Source organism: Apium graveolens, chromosome 3 (assembly GCF_009905375.1).
Source record: "Apium graveolens cultivar Ventura chromosome 3, ASM990537v1, whole genome shotgun sequence".
In the NCBI taxonomy this organism is placed as follows: Eukaryota; Viridiplantae; Streptophyta; class Magnoliopsida; order Apiales; family Apiaceae; genus Apium; species Apium graveolens.
Window position 1 is genome coordinate 15,359,116 of NC_133649.1, and position 27,653 is coordinate 15,386,768.

The 27,653-nt window shown below is 34.3% G+C and overlaps 2 protein-coding genes across 2 annotated transcripts; one reads left to right on the forward strand and one right to left on the reverse strand.

Annotated features, from left to right (window-relative positions):
- Positions 1-8,995: 8,995 nt before the first annotated feature.
- Positions 8,996-9,850, reverse strand: LOC141713919 (uncharacterized). The gene is made up of 2 exons (XM_074517481.1): positions 9,671-9,850; positions 8,996-9,448 (listed from the first exon to the last, which is right to left on the reverse strand). Exons 1-2 carry the CDS (start codon positions 9,848-9,850, stop codon positions 8,996-8,998), a joined length of 633 nt encoding a protein of 210 aa, XP_074373582.1.
- A 3,801-nt stretch (positions 9,851-13,651) lies between these two features.
- On the forward strand, positions 13,652-18,691 carry LOC141711799 (2,3-bisphosphoglycerate-independent phosphoglycerate mutase). The gene is made up of 9 exons (XM_074514479.1): positions 13,652-14,029; positions 14,228-14,355; positions 14,626-14,776; positions 14,888-15,091; positions 15,476-15,900; positions 16,630-16,822; positions 16,938-17,033; positions 17,435-17,590; positions 18,307-18,691. Exons 1-9 carry the CDS (start codon positions 13,868-13,870, stop codon positions 18,469-18,471), a joined length of 1,680 nt encoding a protein of 559 aa, XP_074370580.1. The 5' UTR covers positions 13,652-13,867; the 3' UTR covers positions 18,472-18,691.
- Positions 18,692-27,653: the final 8,962 nt, after the last annotated feature.

The following is a 27,653-nucleotide window of genomic DNA, read 5'->3' on the forward strand; positions in this document are numbered from 1 at the left end:
CTTTGCTTTAATTCTAAAAACTTCAGCTCCATTTGATCTTGAACAAACTGAGGAAAATACTTTTCTAAAAACAATTCATTAAACCTTTCCCAAGTAATAACATTTGTACCTTCCAATGTCTTCACCATCTCCCACCAATATGTGGCTTCATTCTTCAGATAGTAACTTGCAAACTCAACCTTCTGTTCCTCCTTTACTTTCACTAAGGCAAATGCCTTCTCTATTTCCTTTAACCAAACATTTGCTTCAATTGGCTCTAAGGAACCCTTAAATTCTGGTGGGTTTACTGCCTGAAAAGTTTTAAAAGTTACCTGGGGGTTGGTCTATCTTTGTTGTTGTTGTGTCAGGTGAACTGTTTGTTGGGCCAAGATTTGAAGAATCTGGGCTATTGCTGGGTCCATGGGTCCTGGGTTCACATTCGGGTTTGTATCATCTTGGTTGTTGTTATTATTAGTTTCTTCATTCTGGGTGTTGGTGCGGGTATTTCTTCTGGGAGGCATTTTCTGTAAAGAATCAAACAACTTATTCAGCTTTTGAATCAAATCTTTGTATAAAAGAAAAGTTTTGTAAAACAGAGGTATCTCTTTTTGAAAACAGTTGTAACTAAGTAAATTGCATGCTTCTTTACAGAATATAAACAGTCATGGAAAATAGGGTACATGGTTTCACAGGGTATAACTGGTGCAATAAATAAGGTAAAGTAAAACAGGTGTGATAAAGTAAATGACAATGCTGGAAAGGAAAAATATACTGATATATATAGATCAAAAGTTTTAAGTAGTACAAGCGTAAAGACGCTTCAGAAGTAAAAGCAAAAATGGTACAACAACCTACTCACTAGTCAGCATAGCTAGTCTATAAATACAACTCAAAAGTCTACTGGTACATACTACACACCACTGTACATACTACATAACCATCATAATACTGCTCAGAATCTCCATCTCTGAATCTCTGGCTCATGGCAAATCTGGACCTCCTATCTCCTCAAGCTCCTCTAGAACCCACTTAGCCCACTCCACTAGGAAATTAGGGGTGATGTCCTCATGTGTAGCCTCAACAATCCTCACAGCAGATGCTCTACGAAACGCTTGGAGCCTCTCCCTAAGTCGCCTCTCACCACTCCCCATCTCTCTGGTACACATGATATGCAATAACTCCTGGATCTGACCCTGTAGGAATCGCTGCTCCATAAGGCAAGCCTCAAACTGATGATATGGGACAGGATAGGAAGAGAACTGGAAAGGTACTTTTGTGACTGAATGACTAGTAAAGCCTGAATCAGCAAGTGGGGGTCCTCTGATAGGTGGCCTCATGCCTGGAGGTGGAATAGCCTGCAGTGGTACGGGATGCAACACAGGTGGAGGTAATATAGCTAACACTGGTGGAACAACAGGACGTGGATCCGAAGACGACACTCAAACTGAAGGCTCTGAGTGATCAGCTGATACGGGAATAAAAGAGTCGGCCATCGCTGCTATCTGAAATCATATCGCAATATAAGAATCTCGAACCACGACGCGAATTATACTACTACTGGTTATACCGTAACACTCAACCTCTCGACGTTCTATCATTCTATTCCTTACTTCTAATCCTAACCCTCTACCCATTCTCGTCAACCTAGGCTTGTGTCAGTGACTTATAACCTGTAGCTCTGATACCAAACCTGTGGCGCCCTCCAAACCCGGGTTAGAAGTTTGGGGTCCACACACACACACCTTATTTATAACCTGCTTATAACAATAATAAAGATAACAATAATATGCAGTGACCCTATTTACCAACTACCACGGATCACAACAGGTTAAAGTATGCACACAAGCCACACATCTACTTATATTACATATCGTTCAAATCCCAACCATTCAAACTCAAACTGAGTATTAAACTTTATTACAAACTTTTATAGACTTAAATTATTCCAAAAGAAGCCTACTAGCTCAGCTCTCTCAACCTGAACCCCTAGCTCTCGCGCTGGACTGGGGATCCTCGTTACCAACTGGTTCCTTTTTAGCTGGAAATAACATAAACAACATCGCACAAATGAGCTAACTAGCTCAGCAAGTCATAATGACAAAACTGAGAATAATGATCATCAGGTGAACATGATTATGATATCAATTGAACAATGGATTATGATTTAGAATTGGATATTATACTTTTAATTTAAAAACCAAGGTTAGGCTGCTGATCAGTCACGCACTAACCCCGAGCAAGGCACACAACATTGCTCTAACTACTGGATCCAAGGCACACATTGGCCTAACTTGACCATTATATGGTCTGACCACGAATCTGGTCCACAATTTTATAAAAACAATCCAATTCTAACATAATAACAGAATAAGCAATAATAACCAATAATCAGTTTCGGGTTCCAAAAACGTAACAACGGTTGACGTCAGTTGGTTCCCGTTTTTATAAAATAGATTTTAAATACTCGGAAAAAGATTTTAGAAATTTCGTATGATTCTTATAAATCCATAAATCAACATCAAAATCATTAGGAAGATATGACAATTATCTATATTTTATTTTGGACATATAAAAATTAAAATACTCAATTAATATTATTTTTGAATATCCAAGTACAGATAACACTTAACAATTATCTCACAGAATAGATACTGAACACACATAATAATTATTTAATAGCAAAAATAATTACACAATATATCCCGGATATTACAATTAAGGCCTACCCTAAACCTAACGGGCTTCTGAAAAATAACCCATTCTGATTTCGAGCTTATATTACTATTAAATTCGAATTTTAATATATATACAATTAATCAAGTCTCACTTGATTGATTTAATAATTAAATTCGAATTAATAATAATAATAAATTTAAATTCATAATTTAAATAACAATTCATTTTAAACGTTCTTTGTGTGTGACCCTTTAGGTTATTATTATGTTGTCAATAATTTTATTTTCTAATAATAAAATTATAAAGAATGAGTGATATCTAGTAATACATCATTGCTACCCAAGTGATAATAATAATTGGTGATTCAATTAAACCTTTCGTGAATAATGTACAATATAATATAATACTTGTAGCCTTATATTATAGATCAAACTCAAGGCATGCATTGTGTCATCCTCTGTTAACGTTTAATCCTTGTTTCCTTGATCAATGAGTAAACTATTAGATAAATCAGTATTTGAGCACGATCATGCATTTTATAGTCTTACTCAATCAAGAGGCCATTAATATCACTCTTTAATATCGGAGGGCTAAATCTCATCTTGATTATTCATATTTCTCATACGATTCTGTCTACTTTTATTATTACCCAGTCAAGGATAACTTTCAATTGTATCAAAGTTTATTTATTCTCGTATAGTAATATAATGACTTCATGTCTAAGGACCAGTACATCATTATCACTATGAGATTAACTTATGACAATATAAACATGTAGTATCTCACAACGGGTCAATCCAGCACCATGTATCTAATACGTGTGCTTGTGTTTTGACTTTAGTATCACCATGCCTATGATCAATGATATGTGATCATCAGTCAACAAACACACTAGTCTCAATGTATTTATTATCGTCCCTTAACAATAATACTTGATTAGGGACCTTTAGGAATATCAATAATATTCTCATAATCTCGATTTTAAGTCTCGTTCTTAGAGATATAGATTTACATATCATACTCCAAGGACATTTATTAATCTAACATTTTATCGCATAAAATAAAGATATAATAAATTACTAAAGAATAATCCATAGAATTATAATTAATAATCCAAATGTCTCATAACATAAACATAATAGTGTTGTCTCTAGGGCATACACACTAACACTTACAACGCTCCAACCACTACCGAATTCAATAGTGGACGTCTAAATAAAAGGGAAGTCATGAGATATTGGGACATTTTTTTTGGTTTAGCAAGGCATAAGCAAATTCAAGGGATGCCCCAATCTAGGGAGGGCCCAAATCTGACATACCCCCAAATATTACATTTGTGCATTTGGTAAAGAGGCTTGTATAGTGAAAAATGGAGAATATCAATATAGAGGCTCTATCTCTTAAGGGTTAAGTCCTATCAAAGTCCATCTTCACCCGAATAAGGGGTGCAACCGAATAAGGGTTTAGTCACGCAGAGGTTAAGGTCTACAAAAGTCCCCTTAAGTAAGTCGGGGGTTTCTATTGGAGTATGTATTTACCTGGGCTAGGAGTTCATTTGGACTCGGCATTCAACTATGCTAGGGGGTCAACAAGCCAGGGGTATTGTAAAAACTGAAAATCCCAAATATACCCCATACTTCAGCCTATAAGCGGAGTAATTAGGTGATCCTGAACAACAAAAGGAACACGAACATACTATTTATGAAAAGCATGAAAAATCCAATGCAAAAGAGGTTGCGACCCCCCTAATTGATGGTCAATTCTATAATATTAATGAGCCCAAAAACTAGGCTTCTATGGAAAAATATTTTACAATGAGAGGAACCCAAACAGAGGTTCCATGATGGCATGCTCCTAAGGTTAAGTTTCAGAAGCTAGAAGCTTTTCATGATGGAAGGGTGCAACCAGAAAAACCCCATGTATCAACTTTCGGTTCTCAAACTTATGGAGCATTGCTGACACTTGACAGCCCCTCGCCACAGAGAATAAATAAGTATGGAGATAGGGGGTCACCTTGGTGTGACACCCTCAAACTCGGGGTTAAGAATGAGGACCCACATCACTAATAAATTAATATAATAGCAACATAAATATATAATAAACCTAAAAAATAATAGGATCTAAACATGATATAGTATGAGACAAGATTACAACCCTTAATATAATTAAAACCAAATTATTCGATTCCGACTTGGAATCGACAGATAACCCAAAAGTATCTGATTCAGCTATTACACTTCCCACCAATTCATGTCGCTTCCTCACAAGCACCTACCTGATCTGGAAAATGGAATACCACGGTACGATAGGGACCACCAGGAACGCTCTTGCGAGCGGTGCGCCTAAGTCGGGCCATCTTCTTGCTTAACTGTCATGGTTGGATCAACACAAATAAATGAGCAAAAAGGATGAGAAAGTAACTATATAAACAGTTCTAAATATCAACATAACAACAATATTTGAGGCATTCGATTCCCAATAAACTAGGTGGCAACATTTTATCATTTTATAAGGAAGGGTTTTAAAAGAGGGTTTCAAAGCTTTCAAAATTCAAGTCTGTATAATCAACATTTCTCAAGATCATTCAATGGGGTTCTCATAGAAACTCACACTTTAAGTGACAATCAATCCAGGATTGAATAATAATATATGAAAGTAATGTGACGGGGTTCTCAAATAAATTTCTCAGCACTTCAAAGAAGATTCAACTCAAATTAATCAATTTCAAATCAAAAGATAAGCATTACGCTTGTTGCAATATTTATAAAACTTTTACTTTCATTATTTAACAATAAAGAACCCTTGATTGGAATATACATCTTTTAAAGATAATACAGGTGATCAACCCCTACTGACCTCCATCCAGTCATTAAGATACCTATTGCATTATTTCAGCCTTTATATTGGACTAGCCCTACTAGTCTCTTACGTGACTGGACTAGTCCCACTAGCCTCTTACGCCTCTATCCAATCCTTTAGGAATTCTTTTTGGAAAACCTTTATATTGGAAGACAAGGAAGTTTGGCTAAATTCATTTTAACATTACCGATATGTGAAATTATTTGGACTCATTCAAGTCAAAAGTCATTCTTAGGTTCAATTCAAGAATTCAAAGGAAATAAGCGAATTTGGAAATAAAGATATCGAAAGCGAGGAAATGACCAATCGTCAAGTAAGCTATTAACAAAACTGTTATCATGATAGTTTCCAGGGACGCCATATAATTATGGCACAAGTTTATTATCATAGGGATCTAGGTTAACAAGGTAAGAAATATGAAAGATTCATTACGTCTCTTAGGGTCAAGGATCATAAAGATAGCAAAAATATGAAAACAGGGTATAAGTGCTTAAAACAAAGGGTTACTATCAAGGTTTATCACAAGGGTTAATAATAGTATTACGAAGATTCTTTATTCTATCAATGCATAACATCAATAATCTCTCTATAATCAATTCACAATATAAGACAGAGTTACTTGCCTCATAAAGCTTTTCTGTTTCACGATATCCGAGCTACTGCCATCTAAGACTTCTTTTCCTTTTCTAGCCTGAATGCCTTTATTTTTCAAATCTACAGTACAAAACGAACCCTAATTATAAACTTTATTGATTCTCGACATTTCTCAGAACGTCTAACATTCTACCCCAATCACGATACTCTCTTATCGATCATACATATATCACACATAATACATAATAGGTTACACTTTTATATGCTTTATATCATTGATTAACTCAATACTTTACACCTAGAAAGTAAGCACATATTCACATAATCCGACACCAAATCTCATTAAATCATATCGATTACATTCCTTATACATACCTATATACTTTCTTTTCGAAAATCGGGGATGACGTTTCCGTAATTACGCTTACCCTTTTCATATCAATCAACCACAACAATCAATTATAATCGAGTATACATAATTATTTTTAAACACTTAACACATAACATGCAACTCCACTTTATACGATTACCAATTAACGTCTTAAGATACCGAGTCAAAATTATAGCATGCAATTCGATTTCACCTTATAAATCACTAAATCACATATTGATATCCAATTATTATCAAAACTTGAATTCGCAACCGAATTAAACAATAATTTGATTCTCTAAAGTTTCCTAGCCATTAGAATCATAACGTACTAACTCGAATCAAAACTTTAATATTAACACAAAATTCGAACTAAAACAAGAATTCGAAAATCATATCATTCGATCTCCATTTAACTAACATGCAACCATAATTTAACAAATAATCCACCTTATATATCAACATGCATATCTCAACTCAAAAAATCACTTTTAACATATAACTCGACTTAATAAAACTTAATATTTCGAATCCAAAACTTCGAATTTTCACACCAATTCGGCATGCATCAACTAATTTAATTATAATATAGATTTTAGGACTCAGGCAAGCATCACAGTCCACCGTCGGCTCACCGGAGTACATCACCAGCGGCGGCAAGGTCTCAGAGATGCCCCATTCGGGGTTTTCTTCGACGAAACCTCACCGATGAGCTTATATTTCAACAATTAACTAACATGCAAGCCTCAGTCATCTGATTTCTGGAAAAATTTGAAGAACAACTCGAATTCAAGCAAGAACCCAAAAGGGTTTCATCTTTTCGAACCAAACACACAGTCACACACTCACATGCAAGCATATATAGGTATATATAGGACTAGATAAGCATAGATATGAGCTTAGAATTGAAGTTCGGCCATGCAAATTCAAAGAACCGAGGGGAGAGAGAGAGTACCGGAGAGAGAGAGAGCTTGAGGGAGAGAAGAGAAAGAAATAGGCGGGGTAAAAATAAAAGAAAAAGGGGGAATGGAGTATATATGGCGCAGGGGCACCATGGTCTTTTCACCATATAAAAACAAAATCTGATTTTTCTTTTTATTTTCTTTTATGCAAAATTCTATAATTGCATTTGAATAATAATATAAAAATTGCTTTTAAAAATAAAAAGTGCCACAATTATATTTATAAATTAAAGAATATAAAATTATCCCTCTCTCCGTATTTTCAGAATAATTTTTGAGCGAGCGAATTTATTTATATTGGTTTTACAAATAAATCCCCAATAATATAAATAAACTCTGGAAAATCATTTTAAAATATGAAAACATCAAATTAAATCCAACTATCATTTTTAAAAAGCCCCTAGGACTATTCCAGAGATAATAAAATAAATTTCGCACCTTGATCATATTTAAATAATTTCATAAAAATATATAAGGACTAATTAATCCTTACCTTTACCAAATAAATCCTCTGAAAATTATTTAAAAACTCGTGAATCTCAGATTCATACTCGTAACTTTAAAATAACATATATTCACACAATATCATCAAACAATTTTCATAATCGTACACTTAACACATCATTCCCCTTTTTAATAGCTGATTACGCGAGTAACAATTACCCGATAATTCAAATAACGATATAATTTTCTCAATTACAAATCCAATTCACGGAAACACAGAGGACTCGGCATTTATCATAACTTATTATAATCCTCAATTTTATCACTCTTAATCCTTCTCATTTAATCCATCTTTCGAATAACGGGTCTCGTTCTACCTGACGACCCGACAATCATAGCTTAAGCCTTTTGCTGACTCATCAAACTGGAACGAGACATTGGTCGTTCCTTATTACTTTTATATAAAAATTACACATAAGCCACAAAATTATATAACTTTATATTTATTCACACATAAATCCACATAGTCCACAAAACTATACTTTATTCACATAATTATATCACGAAAATCTCAGTCGTTACACTTGGCGTAACCATCTACCCGGAATGATTGGTCCTATTTCCCTTCGAGCATGAACAATGCGATAAGAAACAAATTTAACGCATTGTAGGATCAGATGAACCACCCATTTATCAAAACCCAGTTTAGTGAGTACAACCTCCAGGTAGCTCCACTCAATACGATCGTAAGTCTTACTCATGTCAAGTTTTAAGGCCATATAAGCTTCCCTCCATCTTCTTTTTCTCTTCAGCATGTGCATCACTTCATAAGCAATCATCACATTATCTGAGATTAAACGTCCCGGCATAAGCGCACTCTAGTTTTCTGAAATAACATGATCAAGTACCTTTTTTAGTATGTTCGCAATCACCTTGGCAACAATTTGACCAACACGTTACATAACGATATTGGCCTTAGATCAGTAACCATGATTGGACATTTTTTCTTGGGAATTAGCACAATATTAGTATTGTTGAACTCCTTCAAAAGAACTCCACTGAAATTATGAACTATTTTAATTATATCTTGACCCACAATATGCCAATACCTCTAGTAAAACCCCGGTGTCATTCCATCAAGGCCTAGTGCCTTGTCCGAGTTCATTTGAAATAGGGCTTGTTTGACTTCTTCCACCATGACCTGTTGTAGCAACATATCATTCTGATCTCTCGTAACTTTTGTAGGTATGTAACTTACCACCTCCCGCCAATCAATCTCTGAAGCTGCAAACAACTTCAAACAATAATCCGACATTAAATCTCTAAGCCCATTCTCCCATTCCATCCATTGACCATCATCATTTTTAAGCTTGTTAATTTGATTATTTCTCCTTCTAGTAGAAGCACACCAGTGAAAATATTTGCTATTTCGATCCCCTACCCGAAACCATAATTGCTTTGACCTCTGCCTCCAGAAAATTTCTCTTTGGTTTGATATATTTGTTAACTTGTCCCTAGCTTCTTTATACTTCACCGTCGACTTAACATCTCTTCTGCCTCTATACTGCTTCATTTTAATTTTGCAAGCTTTAATTTTTCCACTGAAATTCCCAGTTAACTTCCTTCCCCATATGGATAAGTTACGATTTCATACATTTATTTTATGCATAATAGTCCTCTCCTCATCACTTGACCAACCATCACGGAAAATAACTTCACACATCGGTTCCGTCATCCATGCATTTTCAAATTTAAAATGATATTGAGTTTGGACATTTGAAGTTACCTGAGGAACAAGTAAATTTGGGCTATGGTCATTGGAAGTACTTTCAAGATTGTAAAGTTTGGCCATGGGGAACATGTTCAACCAATCTGTATTTGTCAATGCTCTGTCCAGCCGTATCTTCATCCAATTTTCAGTATCCCTCCCTCTTTCCCACGTAAACGGATGACCAACCATCTCCATATCAATAAGTCCCGAATCTTATAGAGCTTCGTTGAAACCCTCTATCAGTCCACTAGGATACTGAGAACCTCCTACCTTATCTCCTATACTAACCACATTATATATGTCTCCTATCACGCACCAAGGTAACTTGGAGTCCCTGGCTAGATTACATAGTAAGTCCCACGTTTTCCTTCTTAACGCCCTGTTGGGATCTCCATATAAACAAGTCAAACGCCATAAATCCCTATTATCCATGTTAAATATGACATCAATGTGATGCTGAAAAAATCTTAGCACCTCAGCATGGTCGTTATCTTTCCAAAACATTCCTAAACCCTCGCTCCTTCTTATAGGCTCTACGGCAAACATTCCTTGGTATCCTAGCTTCAGCTAAACCCATTTTAACTTGACTTCGGTTTCACACAAAAACGATCATGGGCTTTACTTGATGGACTACGCCCGTAAGGAACTGAATATTTCGAGGAAGGCCCAACCCGCGGCAGTTCCAACTTGGAGTATTCATGATGATGGGCGGGTCTGCATTGCAGATCCCGTCATAATCAAGTTTTTTAGATTCAAGCCCATTATTATATCCTCCTGTGACATGTATGTATCTCTCACATGTGACGTGTTAGGTGGCCCACTTTCATTGGGCTTTATTCTGCGTCTTTTTTGGTCCGGAATTTGCAACCCTACATCCTCATGTGATACAAAATCATCATCTGTTAGAATCTCATTTGCCAACACTAAATCTTGTTTAGTGATATTTTATCCACTAAACCCACCCAATCCACTTTTCCCTTCATCCCCCGTGTTTTTTAAATTTGTTGCCACATCTGTTATGTTTCCTACATTTACAGGATTCTTATTATTGACTGCGATTTTTGTGGCACTAATCACCCTACCCTCATCCCCCGTCGTCTCAGCCGAAAATTTCACCGATTTTTACTACTCTGTCTTAACCATTTGACTTCCAAGGTGTGTGTACGCCTTCTAGGGTCAGCTTTCATCCATACTACGTAGAGTTTTTCAATTTCCTCCAATGATGTGTTAAAGTTCTTCTCACATAATTTTTCTCCATGCTCAACCATCCCACAAATAAAATAAAAGGTGGGAACTCCCTCATATTTGAAATTCACTCATGTCCAGTTATCATGACTTTTGCGAAGCTTCATTATTCTCTTTAAAGGCTTTTCCAGATAGATCGTAGTATGAGCCCTAGATATTCACGCCATACTCCTACAAAGTTGTTGCTGTTAGACTCAACAAATTTTCCTATGTAATTCCCAACATCAACTACTTCTCTGTGTGACATGAACCATGCATTCATTCAGTGAAGTTGTACCTACAAGTCGAGTTTATTGATTACCATCGTACGGATGTTATCTTCTTCTTTCATACTTTCAAAGATCAACGTGAACCTGCCAAACGTCCAGGGGCTACCTTCTATCACCCTTGCAATGTCAATCTCATGATAAAACTAAATAAATATATATTTCTATCCACCTATTTGATATAAACTCCTTTCCCAGGCCTCCAAAGAGATGTCATTTTATGCTGCATTGCCTGAAAAATCGATGGGTGAATCCGTTAAGAATCTTCCTACCAAACACTATCTAACGTCAATTTCTGATAGTTCCTCTGTATTTTCCTCATACGAAATGCCTTCATTCTCCTCATTAGGCTGAGCAAAAAACTAAATTAAAAACTGAAACCGAACCGAAACCGAACCGAAACCGAACCGAAACCGATAAAAACGGGTAAAAGCCAAGTCGAGAAAAACCGATCTGAAACCGAAACCGAAAAATATATACCCGAACCGATTTAAATGGTGCGGTTTCGGTTATAAGTCCTAAACGAACCGGAAAAACCGAACTGAACCGATAATTAATATTAATAAATTAATTATATAATTATATGTAAATATAGATAAATTTTATAAAAAAATTCCAGGCATTTTGTAATTTCAGTGTGTCTGTTACTTTGTGTATCGTGTGTACAAGTCATCTGACCTTTAATGGACTACTACCTACTGAATTAGAAACTGAATATAGTATTAGATATGGGGGGTTTATTGACACTGTAAAACTCTGTTAGCAAAAACAAGCACTGTATATATGTGCCCATGATATCTACTACTAGTGAACTCTGAACAACATGCAAATGATAAAAAAATGACAATGAAGCTTTGTTTTCCAGGAGTCTGAAGTGTTTAACTTCATGTAGTATTTAGACTAAATATATTTAAGCATAATTTTACTTAGAACTAAATATTTTTTATTTCTTTTTTATTCGTCCGGTTTTGTAACCGAAACCGAACCGATATAAACCGAAATCGAGGTTTTTAAAACCGAAACCGAACCGTTAGTTTGGTTACGGTTGCGGTTTTTGATTTTTAAAACCGAAGATATACGGTTGTGGTTTCTGTTTTATTCAAAAAATGATCCGAACTGACCCATGCTCTACCCTACTCCTCATCGTCCAGTTTGAATCTAGCAAAACTATCTTCCTTGGATTTCATTTTGATTACCAGCCATGAGATACTACTCCATGAGTGTTAAAAAATGATTAATGATTGAAAAAATGATTTATGATAGAAACAATAAAGATGAAACAAAAATCAAATTTTAGACACTCTCGTACCATGACAACAACCAAGGCTTTTAGTTTGATATTTAATATACACCAGATATACATGACATAATTAAGTTAATTCACAAGAGAGGCTAAGGCTGATAAATTAGTCATTTCATATAGATAAAGATTTGTATAACAAATGTACCATAATTCGAAAGTCAAATTCATTATAGTTTGACCATGAATTAAAAATTATATGTTTATATTTGGATAAACTAAAAAATTAATTTTATACTGTATTCTATAAACTATTTTTTAATATTTTTTTTAAATAATTTATACGTTTGACCATATTTATTAAATAAATATCCAATGTACTTGACTTTGAAAAGTCAATGGACAGGACCGGGAGAGTATATCATACAAATCTAACACAATGACAGACACCTAAAAATGGATCGTGCATTTGATCAAATTAAAAATTAAAAATTTAGTGCCAACTTAGATATAGATTACAAAATTAAGAAATGAGTTATTCGGTAACTTTCAATATATGAGATTATTGTATGTATGGCGCACATAGTATTTCAATTTCTTCAAATGAAATTAAATTTAATAGTTAAATAACTAGAATACAAAAATATATTAATGATCAAATAACTAATATCAACATCTATTTTTTTTGTATTCATATATTATAAATAAAATATTTTAAAATTAAATCTACCTATTTTGAGATAATATATATTATTGAATTTATCAAAATTTAAAGTCGATCCAGATTTATATTAAAATAATTAGCATAATAAACATTACAGATTACCTTAATGATATTTAAAATTAGTACATATTTTATCTCTCATTAAAAGATATTAATATAATATTTTTATTAAATTGTTGTCCCCATCAATCCTAGGCTTTTTATATACACTTGACTTGACAAATACTCCTTTTTGGGTATAGTTGTTTAAATTACCTATTTTTAAAATATATGATCGAAAATATCATTTTAGTTACATATTTCCTAATTAGGTAAGTATAATATGCATTCGATAATTGGATATATAAGAAAATTACAAATGTGTACCCAATGGAAAATGCGTATCCCAAACGATGTATTTTCAGCGTTTTATGTCAAAAAAATTGTTATTTTTAATTTCTGTCATTGCTGGCCCATTGCGATTAATTTTGGAGAGTCCATTACGAAATTTGAAGGTTCTAGAACATGCAGGAAACGACGGGCGACGCGTGTCTTCCGTGAGATATGGTAGTGGTGTGGCTACCAAGTCTTTCCTTCGTTGTAGCCTTTTGTATAACTTGAACAGCTTGGAAAAGAAATATATGCCTGCCCTGTTTTTCAATCTTTTTATTCGTCACTCGCTTAAATAAAAACTCAATTAAGCTACGTCTCTGCTCTTCTCCTTTGTGAATTTACGTGTATTGGAGAATATAGTGAAAATGGGTAGCAGTGGTAATACATGGAAATTGGAGGATCATCCGAAATTACCCAAGGGTAAGATCGTGGCTATGGTGGTTTTGGATGGATGGGGTGAAGCTAAACCTAATAAGTTTAATTGTATTGCTAATGCCGATACTCCTACCATGGATTCCCTAAAAAATGTATAATCTCTCTCTCTGTCGTTTGTTATCGTTAATTGATCTCTCTCTCTCTCTCTAATTCGTTTTTATGTCGTTAATTGATCTGTTTTGTGGTTATGCTCTCTCTCTCTCTCTCTCTTATTTACGCATCGACAGTTGTTCTGTTTGTTCGGTGTTGTGTGTGTTTATAAATAATTATTGGTTTGTTTTGATTTGAAGGGTGCACCTGATAAATGGAGATTGGTGAGGGCACATGGGACTGCTGTGGGGCTTCCTACGGAGGATGATATGGGTAACAGTGAGGTCGGTCATAATGCTCTCGGTGCAGGTCGCATTTTTGCTCAAGGGTAATTAGCCCCTCTTCTCGTAATATTTTTCTTAATGCATTTTGATAGAATTAAGTACCAGATTGATTTTATATTTCGATTTTGGGAACAAGTCTAGGCACAGCACAGCAATGATCAGACAAATTAGCAAAAAAAAACAATGATCAGACTCACATTTTTTAGACCAGGCTCACATTTTTTAACTGAATTATTAGATGTACTGTTAGTAGGAGAACTGAACTAGTTTTGAATATACGAGTTTCCTAACTTTGGGATTCGATTTGTTTATAGTGCAAAGCTCTGTGACCTCGCACTGGAGTCTGGAAAGCTTTTTGAAGGAGATGGATTTAAGTACATTAAGGAATCTTTTGAAAGTGGCACATTGCACCTCATTGGGCTGTTGAGTGATGGTGGTGTCCACTCCCGGCTTGATCAGTTGCAGGTAAATTTACTTTTGAGTTGCAAGTTTAATTTATATCTGATGTTGTTATGATTGTTCCTTTGTAAAGGTGAAACTAGAATTATTACTAAATTTTGTGTCTTTTGGATGTAGTTGTTGCTGAAAGGTGCCAGCGAGCATGGTGCCAAAAGAATCCGCATTCATGCTCTCACTGATGGCCGTGATGTATTGGATGGTTCAAGTGTTGGCTTTGTTGAAACTATTGAGAATGATCTGGCTAAATTGCGTGAAAAAGGCGTTGATGCGAAGTTTGCATCGGGTGGAGGTCGGATGCATGTTACAATGGATCGATACGAGGTAGATTAATTGTGTAAAAATCTTGTTTAATTTATTCAACTTTAGCCCCTCCCAGCATTTAATAGATGTAAAAGCCACATCATATTAGCAGGCTATATATTTACTAGTTCTATAATGTCTTATATTCTAATCACTTTTCTTTGGAGACCAAACTTCTTATTAGTGGTATTGTTGAAGTTGTGATTCTCTGCCAGTGCATGGCCAATAATTTTAATTGCACCTTACACAGAAATGCATGTATTGGTTGCTGAATGTGGTGCTAAATAGGCCCTCCTGTTTGATGTTGTATGCATGATTCAAAGTCCAAACACAATAATTTCTTGACTTCAACACAGCTTTACCTTTTTAAAAGAGCAACTAAAACAAGAGTGGTTTTTTTCGCAGAATGACTGGAATGTTGTAAAAAGAGGATGGGATGCGCAAGTCCTTGGTGAAGCACCACACAAATTCAAGAGTGCCCTTGAAGCTATTAAAACTTTAAGAGCGCAACCCAATGCTAATGATCAGTATTTACCTCCTTTCGTTATAGTAGATGAAAATGACAAGGCAGTTGGGCCCATTGTTGACGGAGATGCCGTGGTAACATTTAACTACAGAGCAGATCGTATGGTGATGGCTGCCAAGGCATTTGAATATGAGAACTTTGATAAATTTGATCGAGTTCGAGTTCCTAAAATTCGTTATGCCGGGATGCTTCAGTACGATGGAGAGCTGAAGCTGCCAAGTCACTACCTTGTTTCTCCTCCGGAGATAGATAGAACATCTGGTGAATACCTGACACATAACGGTGTACGTACTTATGCTTGCAGGTTAGTTGCCCAACGTTATATGTTTCCATTACTGTTTTCAAATTTTACTACAGTGCTTTTGTCTTTTTCACACACACACACGCACACACACTCACACATGTTTGGATGGACTAGTGTAGTGGCATAGTGCACTATAATCATCACTCTTTTTGTACTCAGACTCTCACTAGTTTGACTCTAAGATTCTATCTTTATTGTTTATTAGAAACTCTGAATACAGACAATTGCTTTAGGCTATTGGTTTCTATGGAAAGTTGGAACTATCTTGCATTTTAAACTAATACAATGTGTTCTACCAAGAACAACATCACTTTTCATTACAAATACATGTATTTAGTAAGAGTACCACTGTTATGAAAAATTCTACTGATACACCAGGGTAGAAATGAAATTGAGAGGCACCGTAAGCGGAATTGGTGTGTGATGTGTTATGTAAACTAGAATGGTACATGCATAGAAGTGTCAAACTCAAGTGTGATAGAGATCAGGTCTGAAGTTGCAAAGTGTGATTTACGATTTACCCTTGTAATGATTACAAAGAAAGTGATTAACTTCGTAACTTCGCGTGTTTAACATAAAGTATACATTACTTGTATAACTGCATAACCTATTTGTCAAACTTGAATCATTTCATTTAATACATTTTTCTCGACTTCTCTTCCTATGTATGTAAAGATTATTACTGAGTTGCAACATTAACCAAATTGTCTTGTTCTTTTATCGGATCAGTGAGACTGTTAAATTTGGTCATGTTACCTTTTTCTGGAATGGAAACCGCTCTGGATATTTCAACCCAGATATGGAAGAATATGTTGAAATTCAAAGTGACGTTGGGATTACCTTCAACGTCCAACCAAAGATGAAGGCCTTGGAGATTGCCGAGAAGGCAAGGGATGCCATCCTTGGTCGTAAATTCCATCAGGTAGCCTTTTGGACCTTTTTCGACATTACCTATGTATTTACCTGCAAGAAACACTGTCCAACAAACATTGTTCATATTGGTTAGAAATCTATTTATTTTAATTTTTGTATGTCAGGTACGTGTTAACCTGCCAAATGGAGACATGGTGGGGCATACTGGTGACATTGAAGCAACAGTTGTGGCTTGCAAAGCTGCTGATGAAGCTGTCAAGGTATATATCAGCATTCTCTAGATATATTATACCGGCATTCTCCAGAAATATTTGCCTTGAGATTTTAAAAGATCTTTAATCTGACTTTGGCATTGTTCCATTCTTTTCTTCTTTCTTAAATATATATTTTAGGTTCAGGTTCTGTAAACAGGATATGCTAGTAATTTTCTTTATTCAACCGATTGTAGCTATCAGTCATGTTGAAAAATTTGAGCAGTATCTCGTGTTATTTCTTACTGTTACTGTCATGTCCATGAACTTTAGTTAATAATAGAATGCACAGTGATGTGTGATATATAGGGAAACATTCTTTGAATTGGATATCATATACAACCAGGTAGCTGCATGTCAAACAATGATTAGCCATGAGTTACATTTTCATAACCTGATTTATTGTGCAGATAATCCTTGATGCGATTGAGCAAGTGGGAGGGATATATGTTGTTACTGCAGATCATGGAAATGCAGAGGACATGGTTAAGAGAGACAAGAAAGGGGAACCACTTGTTGATAAAAATGGAAACGTTTCAATACTCACTTCTCACACTCTTGAACCGGTAAGGCCTCAATCTATCCACATTTGTTATGTGTTTACCGTCTCAAAACATTTTGAAAAATGATTTTTCACAAGGCGGCGCCATAATCTCTCAAGAGTACTAAATGAGTTTAGTTTGCAAATGATGAAGTATATGAATAGTCTTTACCAGATGTTGATTGTTTGTTTCTTTGAGGATCCTGGATCAGCTACAGTAAATGCAGATATTTTAAGTATATGTTAGGGCCATCCTATTTATTAACTATAAGATAGCTCAGTCAGAGGTATTACATCCTGTTGGACCAGATGAACTGGGAACTTGTCATTTTTGACAAGGAGCATTCTGTTGATGGGGTCTTCTATTTACAGTCCCAATACTTGAGAGCACAACAAAACGTAACAGTGCAATTTAGTATATTCTTTGACTGAGTGAAGTTTAACTAAGATTATCAAGTAGTTCTCCAACACTGAGCTATGTTATGTTCTGGTAAGTATCATATTTTTGTAGTATGTTATAAATTCTTGGACCAGACTACTATGTATACATGTCTTATGTTTGTGTGTGACTAATTACAGTACTGGCATGAATTAAGAACAAATTATCTGGCACATTGTTATTATTATTTCTAATACTAAATTAATTGTTATACTTGTCGCTAAGGAGATTTAGCCCTGTCAGCAGGTATTGCATTTTTCATTTGTTCGTTCCTAATATAATATTTGATCTTATCATTTTAGGTTCCAATTGCGATTGGTGGTCCGGGACTGTCACCTGGTGTCAGATTCCGCAAGGATGTCCCTAATGGTGGGCTGGCCAATGTGGCAGCAACAGTTATGAATTTACATGGTTTTGTGGCGCCTAGCGATTATGAGACGACCCTAATTGAGGTTGTTGATAACTAGGTCAGCATCAACATTTTGAAATGTAGTCTTAGGTAGTGATATGTAGCCGCAACGCTGGACTTATCCTTCTCTGAAAGCCGCTTAGCTAAATAATCTCTCTGTGTTATTTATTTACCCGAACCAAGTTTATGTGCACATTTTTGAGAAACTTGTAGAATGCTTGCTATTTATATCGGTGTCTAGAATGTTATACTAATGAAACAGAATTGGCTTCTAAATATGATTTATATCTTGCTTTTCCTGTTGCTTCAGTTGCATGATTGTATTTACCCCTTGTACCGAGTTTTTAAAAAGAAGGAAAGTGATTTATAGGTAAATAAAGTAGTTTCACATTTTCTCATAATCGTACTTTTGAGTTTTAAAAAGGACCGAAAGCAAGAGGTGATAAACATAAATTTGACACATTTTCATTTCAAAAGTGAAATAAAAATATTTTACCATTATCTTATAATGGTGATGAACATAAATTTGACACATTTTTATTCTAAAATTTTCATTCCAAAAAGTGAGATGAAATTATTTTACCTCGTAATCACTTATTGTGGGAGCAAGGCCTAATTTTAATATTGTGTTGGACTGTTTCTTTCCCCAAACTTTAGATAGTATTTTGCTAGGATAGCCTGTTCTGAGATGCTTGAAAGGATTGGTTATTTCAGCTAGTCCTGATCAAGAAAACATATCTGAAAAGGAGGGATACGAGGTGCATGCATAGCTAGTCCCTTGTATTAAAGCAGGAACTGACCTGGTCTGTTAATCTGTTATAGATAGATTTGACCAAAAACAGTCCAACTGATGAAACATCATTTGGCAGTCTAATAGTATACTCTTGACTAATTGCAGATCCAGACGAAGAGCGGACGTGGCTGACTAATGTATTTATATTCTTATTTTAGCCCTTTTTCTAGACTTTTAAGTATTCTCACATTTATTTATCCATGAGCCAAATCAGACGGACCCTTTAGATGAAAAGTTACAATTTCATCACACGAAATTTGAAGGATCAGTGCTAAACAAAGTTTCTTGTAAATATTCTTATCTCTTGTTTGAGTTTTACAAAGCATTGCAAGAGAGATCGTGTATTGAATAATTTTTTATTTTGAACGACTTATACATGGGCGATTGAATATAATATAGACAATGTTTGGTACAACTGAAATCGAAATCGCGTCTATTCCAAAAGTTTGAGAATCAACCTAAATGAATTTGGCATCGCTTAATTGTGCATGTACCATACATGTTCTATAATACTCGTGCTTGTAATTAGAGCCGGCCACACAGTCGGGCCGACCGTGCCGGGCCGAATTTCCGGCGGTCCGGTTCACCAGAAGAAATTGTAAGCCGTGAACGGCTTGCGAATTAGACAATTTTAATAGTTCCGGCGAGTCTGGTAGTTCGGGCCTGTTTAACAAATAAAACAACTAAACACTTTCCGAATAAATGCGGGCCTCCTCACTTACACCTCCCACCTGATTTGACACCTCCCACCTCGCCACCTCCCACCCACATTCTGTTTACCTTTTTTTTGTTTTTTCTTTTGTTTTGTTTTCTAGTTTGTACAAACAGACTTAGATTATAAATAAGTAAAACAGACTTTTATATAACATTGAGATTTAGCATTAGCAATTGGCTAGCACAATCTTATCTTTGAGTACTAATAATATTTTCTTATAGATATTTAGCTAACACCAGATTTAATTATTATTGTAAGTTATATTAACATAATAGAGATTCAACTTTTATCGAATGTTGTTAATCGATAATCGATATTAATTAATTGATGGAGCTATTTTATAGCGCTCAATCGAATAATCGGAAATAATTAAAGTAACTAATTTGATATAGTAAAATAATTAAATATTATTAATTTACTATCCTTGTTACATTAAAATGATAAATATATAATGATCAATTGAATTTTAAAAATCGAATTATTAAAGTACCTTGTAAAATTTAATCAATTGATTAAATTGAAAGTTAGAATAATGCTTATATTCTATTTATTGGTATTAAAATATGTCAGAGACTATTTTTGAATCCGAACTAGTATATTAAGGCAATTAGGCAAATGTTGAATTTAAAATATTACTAGTACTTTTTTTCTCTACTTTAATAGTATTTTAACACTGTGTCATGACTCAAAGTAAAATGTGCTATAAATTGATGGAACCAGTACACTGTGCACATGACCGGTTATTCGCCACGTGCCGTGCCGAATAACGAATACAACATGTTTTTATTCGTTCACGAGTTACACGGGCCGGTTCGTGTGCCGTGCCGGTCCGTTCGCGGTTTCTGAAATGCTGATTCGTGTTCGGTTCGCCTCTACAGCCGGTTAGTGTCGAATAATTAATCGGCACGCAACGAGCCGAGTCAAGCGAGTTTTTGGCGAGCCGATTAACGTCCGGGCCGACTCAAACCAGCCGTCTGGCCACCTCTACTTAGTAATGCTCGTCTTGTTTTATGTTCCTTTTGGAGCTTTTGGAGCTTTTGTTTTATTGGTTTTCATCTTCTTCACTTGCCCTTTTTAAGTTTGATCAATGCATGAGATGTATAAATGGTGAAACTTGATTTGTGCATCAGTAACTGAAATTATTTGGTGATCTAACACTAGAAACAGGTCAATAAAAAAATAATATCTTATTACTTTAAAATTAATGATATCTTAGTGCATACAGAGATTAATTTGATTGCACGAGTATGGGAGAGAAAAATATAATCAATTATATGCCATTAGTGAAACTCTTTTTTAGCAAAAGGTCGAAAATTCAAATATCTTTTGATTTTCTAATATTAGAAAAATAACAAATTGAACTGTAAAGTTTTAAAATAAACTAAAAAGTCAACGATTAACACAATATATGATTTAGGAGTACTTTATACATCCAAGCTGGCAAGACCCGAAAGGGAAAAACAGCGTGAGGAACTGATGTTGCAACGTGCAGCTTGTGCATAGCATGAGCTCGACTACGCTCATCTCATTCAACACTATTCTGTGGTCACTGCGTTGAACAACTCACCCACTTTTTCCTTAAACCCTAAAAGCTACATAATCGCAATCTTTGTCGTCAACTTGTGTCCAGAAGAATAGTTAATTGATATCTAAAGCTAATTCTTTATTCTACTTATAAATACCGGCATGAGTCATGCTTCATTGTACACCAAAAAACAATAGTTTAATACTAAAATATTCTAAGTTGACTCTTTTAGTCATCTTTTTATCATAGAATATTTGAGGCCGGAAAATGGTGGTTGTTAAGGAGAAAGATGTCTGTTTCTCTACCAGCTGGTTTGTGCGCAAAGATTCTGAGGATCAGTTTTGCAGCTGCATCCATGCATATAATGAGAATGAGGGAGATGATGACGATGACGACGATGATGCTTCTAGTGTGGCACCTGCTGCTTGAGCAACTGATACTTGTCGGGATTAATGTGTAGGGGTCTATGAATTTGAGGATAGCGCACACACATATATGTATTACTTAATTAATTAATAACATCTAGGGTTATATTAATATATACTGTGTCTTAAGAATGCTGCTCTATGGTCATAATCTGCTACAAATATCTAGCTAGCTAATAGGATTATGGCTAGCACTGGTGTTATCTTGAACACATTTGTAATAATGTAAGACCATCAATAAAGTATTTTGAAGAATTTTTGTAATGTATTGGGTATGATGAATTAACAAATCACTTTGTAATTACTGTATGGGTATGATGAAGTAATCTAAGTATTTGTTAGAAAATGATTTAGAAAAAGAAAGGTTATCGATTGGATTGGTGCTGTACAGTACAGTACATGAAAATCAAAATCTAGAAGATAAAGCTGAAGTTTACAAGAGTTTAAAACGTTATAATCATGAAGTGCTAAAACTAAACCCTAGTCGTTTTTATGAAATAAAAGAATTAGCTATCAGGATTACAGGAACAATTTAATGTCAGCTTAATGAATTTTATTTTTCAAAGAAAAAAAATGAAAAGAAGCTAGACTAATTATAGCAATTTTTAGATTAATCTAATCTCCCTATTCCTCCTATTTTAAGGTATCCTATTTGTACCTTCTTTAGCTCCGCGTGGCTTATCACCAGTAGTCTTTCAGTCGATCCTACATTAAATTGGATACTACCTAAAGCTATAACCCTAACCCTAATTCGCCCAAAATCAGGATTGAATTAGATGATGAAATGATTTTCTGCTTGATTATGCTTACAAAACCAAAGATATATAACCCTGAGCTAATTATATTATATGTAGTGGTAAATGAGACATATAATTATGATCACCACTCAAGCAATTCCATGTCTAGTCGTGTGCTGAGCTGCTTCTATGGCTAGCTTGAAGCTGGTGATGGAGTATTGGAGTGTATCACATATCTTCTGAACTCTGAAGCAATATACACAGGGAGAAGAAAATTAGATTTGCTTTTATCAAGAGAGTGTCTATGCAATTAATATTTTAAAGAATTTTTTCCGATGATTGAATTCAAGAGATTTTTAATTTGAATTTTAAAAAATCTGATGACATTTAATTTAAATTATAAAAGACCTTTTGAAAGTTGAACGCATTCAATTTATATTTTAAAACTTTCATAAAAAGATGATTCAATTTGAATTTTAAAATATCCATCAAAATATGATGATATTAAAAAAAATAGTTTTTTTTTTAATTTGATAAGTTGGTGAATTTGTTAGGATATTTTTTTGATTGAAATCTATCTAACTTACATCATATTTTGATGAATTTATAAAAAAAACCTCAAATCATCAAAACTACGTTTTTATCAATTTAAAATTCATGTACCATTAAAATCAACAACAATATTTTAAAATTCATGAATTATTATCGATTTTCTAAAATTTAGATTGACTACATACTCATAAGAATAAAACCTCTAAAAACAATTATCAAAATATGATTTTTAATGTTAAAAAAATAAGATATAGATGCATAATGTTGAATGTAGATGTAATTTTTTTTTTGAAGTCTATTCATCATGTACGGATTTCTTAATGTAGATGTAACTTAATTATTAGATTGTATCGAGTAAAATGAAGCAAAACAACATAATGATATGATTTTTTGAGAGAGAGAATCACATTTTGTATCACTTAAATTTCGCTAAAAATCAATTTTGTTTATCTATTTTCAGAAGTTAGAGTTCACATCCTCCTATTTTGAAATTCGATTTAACATGCACCATTTTTACCTAATTATTTAGCCCATATTATTGTCTTCTACACTAAATTTCATATATTTTATTCAAGAATAGATTAAATATGTTGTTGAATACAAGAATTTGAACTAAAAAACTGACAAAATTTGGCAAAAAGGATGTAATTTGAATTGTATTTTAAAAAATAGGGAAGTAAACTGTAATATTTGAAAGTAGACATACAAAGTTGATTTTTGGCCAACTTCAAAAATTGCAAAATGCAATTCTCTCCTTTTTCAAATAATATAAAAGATTAGTATAAGAATGTAATGTATATGACATTGAGTACTACATCGTCCTTACTCCCCCACTCACAAATCTAGAATTGTTTCTTAAACCTGCCATGAAATATGAACAACATCTTTTCCTACCTGGTCGACAATCACCAAGGGGCAATGGCATGATCGCAATATGAAAATTACGAATTTTCTTTTTTAAATGTAAATATTAAATGAAAGGGATAAATACAAGTACAAAAAAACAAGGGGTTACTTTTAGTCGTAAATTTAGGGGATAAATTTTATTATTATAATTGTATCATTTAGTACTTGTATAGAAAAGTAATATAATCTTAGTCTTCCCAATTTTCTCAAAACAAAATCTATCTATTTATATTATTATATTAAAAATAAAATATTAAAATTTTGGTTATTATTTCTCCGTCACTCAATGCAGAGCCGTCAAATTAAATTAATGAGAACCGTTAAATATAATCTTAAAAATTATTCCATTAGTCAAGAAATATAAGGTTCGAATCTCAACAACAATATATTAAAATTATAATTTAAAATATATCGTGATAAAAATAACCGTAGATCACGCATGTTATATACTCCTCCCTCCGTCCCACTGTCCCACCAGATTCTTTACATTGGGGGAAGGAATATTGACACACATTTTAAGACTTCCGTAAAGCATGATTTGCTAAATAATTTTAAATATATTTTTTTAAATAAAAATATAATATTTAAACTTCTATACATAAAAAAAATAAAAATAAAATATAGAATTATACTTTATAATAGTCTTAAAATACGTGCAAAGCATGAGTACAAAGTATGTAAAGTATTCAGTGGGACGGAGGGAGTAATACTTATTATATGATACTGGTCTAAAACCCGTGCAATGCACGAATTGTTTTTAATATTATATACCTTTTGAATTTAATCGGAAGTGAAAATTTGAAATTCTAAAATTTATTTATTAGAAATTTTTAATGAAATAATATTATAATAATTTAAAATATACACGTGTATAAATTAGTGATATTTTAGTTTAAAAAAATATCATTAATTGAAAGATACAGTTTATTGATGTTTATATGTGTTGTTAGTCCCAAAGTATCGTAGGGGTACGATACCTACAATCTTTTCGATTCGTTTCAAGTTCTTCGTTAAAAGTACGGAATCAAAATAACACAAAACAATTCGAGGAATATATTATTTTATTAGTATAAACCTTGAGGTTGCTACAATCTAATCAAGGTATTGATTAGCTACAATAAATTCAGCAGCATAACAGTATGTTTACAAGAATAATAAATGTGAAGCTTTAATGGAGCTCTCGTAAACCTTCTGTGTTTGCTGAAGAAGATAACTGATTAACTGAATTACATTCATTCAGCTTATGTTGTAAACTTTCAAATTCAATGGACAGGTGGCATGTTTGTGTCCACACATTACATTTAACTTTGCTGCAATAAAATCAATGAATACAACTCTTCTATGGCGACCAGGGCAAGCTTCTATGGCGACCAGTGTCTCTGTAGAGCTCTATGGCGACTGCATATCCTCTATGGCGACCAGTGTATCCTTTATGGCGACCAATATACTAAGATGAATTATATGGCGACCAGGAGAACCTCTATGGCGACCATATGAATTCTATGGCGACCAAGAGAACCTCTATGGAGACCATATAAATTCTATGGCGACCAAGAGAACCTTTATGGCGACCATATGAATTCTATGGCGACCAAGAGAACCACTTGAAGTCCTGTGAATGTTAAAGCTCTATGGCGACCAGGTAGTGACAGGTTTCTTCTGTGGCGACTGGAGCCTATGGCGACCAGTTCTGTGGCGACCAAGGTCTTAGAACACTTCTATGGCGACCTGAGAAGGACTGCCATGACTTAGAATATTCTTGCTCTTGTCAACCCATTCTTCAATGTATCAACATTTCCTTCTGTAACTGAATCAAAATTCTTTCTTGAATACTGATGTTTGGTGCACTGGTCTGGTTCACAAACAACTAGCATTGAGAGAATCCCAATTCAATCTGTCTTGAGTTTCTGAGCTGATACAGATTGATGTTTATCCATTGCTTCTTTCACTGAACCCTTGATCTGTAACACTTGGAATCAATTTATGTAACTAATACTTAAAGTCCCTTGTTGTCTTATTCTTCACGGCTGCTTGAACATTACAATGAACTTCTTTTCATGATCTGTTAGAGGACTTAAAGAGTCAATTGCATCATTTGGTTCTTTATGTTTGTCTTGTCTTCATCTGTAAGGTTCCTGTGCTTCACAGTTTAATATTATTTATTTATTTCTATTTTCATGTTGAGTTATAAATCCTCGATTACATGTTACATTACATTATGCTTTACAATCTCCCCCTATTTGATTGTTAGAGTTCAACAAGATAACTCAACTGATAATAATAAAAAGTACAATCTCAAAACAGATAAAGATATTAAATACATTATGGATTACATATTCAATTCCAGATTTCTTAAGATACAAATAACAAAGAAGTGTTCCTCTAGTCTGAACATATATTCTATATCTTCTTTGTTCTTATTCTCTTCTGCTTCCTGCTTCCTTCTCCTTCTTGAGGCTGATCAGATTTTCTCTTGGAGACTTTCTTCTTGGGGTCTGAAGGTTTTGGAGGAGACTCTTTCAGCTCATTCAATCTAGCTTGTACACAATCACGAGTTTCTATCTCAAGTGCATTGACTGGAGGTGGATTATTCTGTTCATGAAGTATTATCTCAAGATATTTGACTTTGGTGCATTTAGGAACAAGATCAAACAATAGTGAGGATTTTCTGGACATTACGAAGACTGTTATCCTTTTTGGATATCCTCTTACTCTTTTAGTGTCATTGATTGATTCTTCTTCCATCACTTCATCAAGTATCTTAATGATGTGAATCAAAGCAACCTTGTCTTCTTTATATGTGGATAGTTTGACATCCATCAAGGCTTGCTGTATTGAGTCTGATTCACTTGTCCAGAAGTCTTTGATTCTGAACTTGCTTTTGTTGATTCTAAAGACTAACTCGCCTTCACTGTCAGTGCTGATTATGGGTTCATTGTCTTTCAAAAGATTAATCTCTGCTTCCCCCATTGATGAACACCATCTCATGATACGCTCTCGTAACCTTCTTCATATCATTCTCTGTGTCTCTGATCATCTTATCATTGAGCCTATAACCATATAGAACTTCAGCAGCTTTAAAATCTGCTTCTGATCTTTTAACACCCGGAGCTTCCAGTTTAGCTCTTTTGCTCCTGAGTTGACTTTCCAGGAAAGTAAGTTATAGATAAGGAATGGTTCTCATGTGTTGGTCAGACATGGTAATGTTTTGCATCCTACCTCCTGCAAATACTTTGATCATGAATGGATACATAAATGCTTGAGGAGATACTTCCATCATCATTCTCCAAAGTTTGTCTCTGAAGTATTCATTCTTATTTAATTTCAGCCATGGGATTTTTGATGCTAGGGTAAATAGTTCAACAATTTTCAACTTTTTCAGTACACTGGTAGACACCTTCATCTGTAGACCATCTCTGTAATTGATAGTGATTCTCCATCCATTCTTCAGAATGTTCATGGCGACATGGGGGCGAAAAAAGGGGATCCTATCAACTTGTTCCGACCTGGGATAATAAGCCAGTAATTATTTTGATGAACTGATCATAGAACTCATGGATGTTATCATGTTCCTTTCTGTAATATTC

Bases quoted from the DNA above. Each gene is read 5' to 3' on its own strand.
- LOC141713919 (XM_074517481.1), bottom strand. From the start codon at position 9,850: ATGGAGATGGTTGGTCATCCGTTTACGTGGGAAAGAGGGAGGGATACT. The intron at 9,449-9,670 runs GTAACTTCAAAT...AAAATGAAGCAG, and splicing joins CAAATTTACTTGTTCCTCAG to TATAGAGGCAGAAGAGATGT.
- LOC141711799 (XM_074514479.1), top strand. From the start codon at position 13,868: ATGGGTAGCAGTGGTAATACATGGAAATTGGAGGATCATCCGAAATTA. The intron at 15,901-16,629 runs GTTAGTTGCCCA...TTATCGGATCAG, and splicing joins GTACGTACTTATGCTTGCAG to TGAGACTGTTAAATTTGGTC. The intron at 16,823-16,937 runs GTAGCCTTTTGG...TTTGTATGTCAG, and splicing joins TTGGTCGTAAATTCCATCAG to GTACGTGTTAACCTGCCAAA.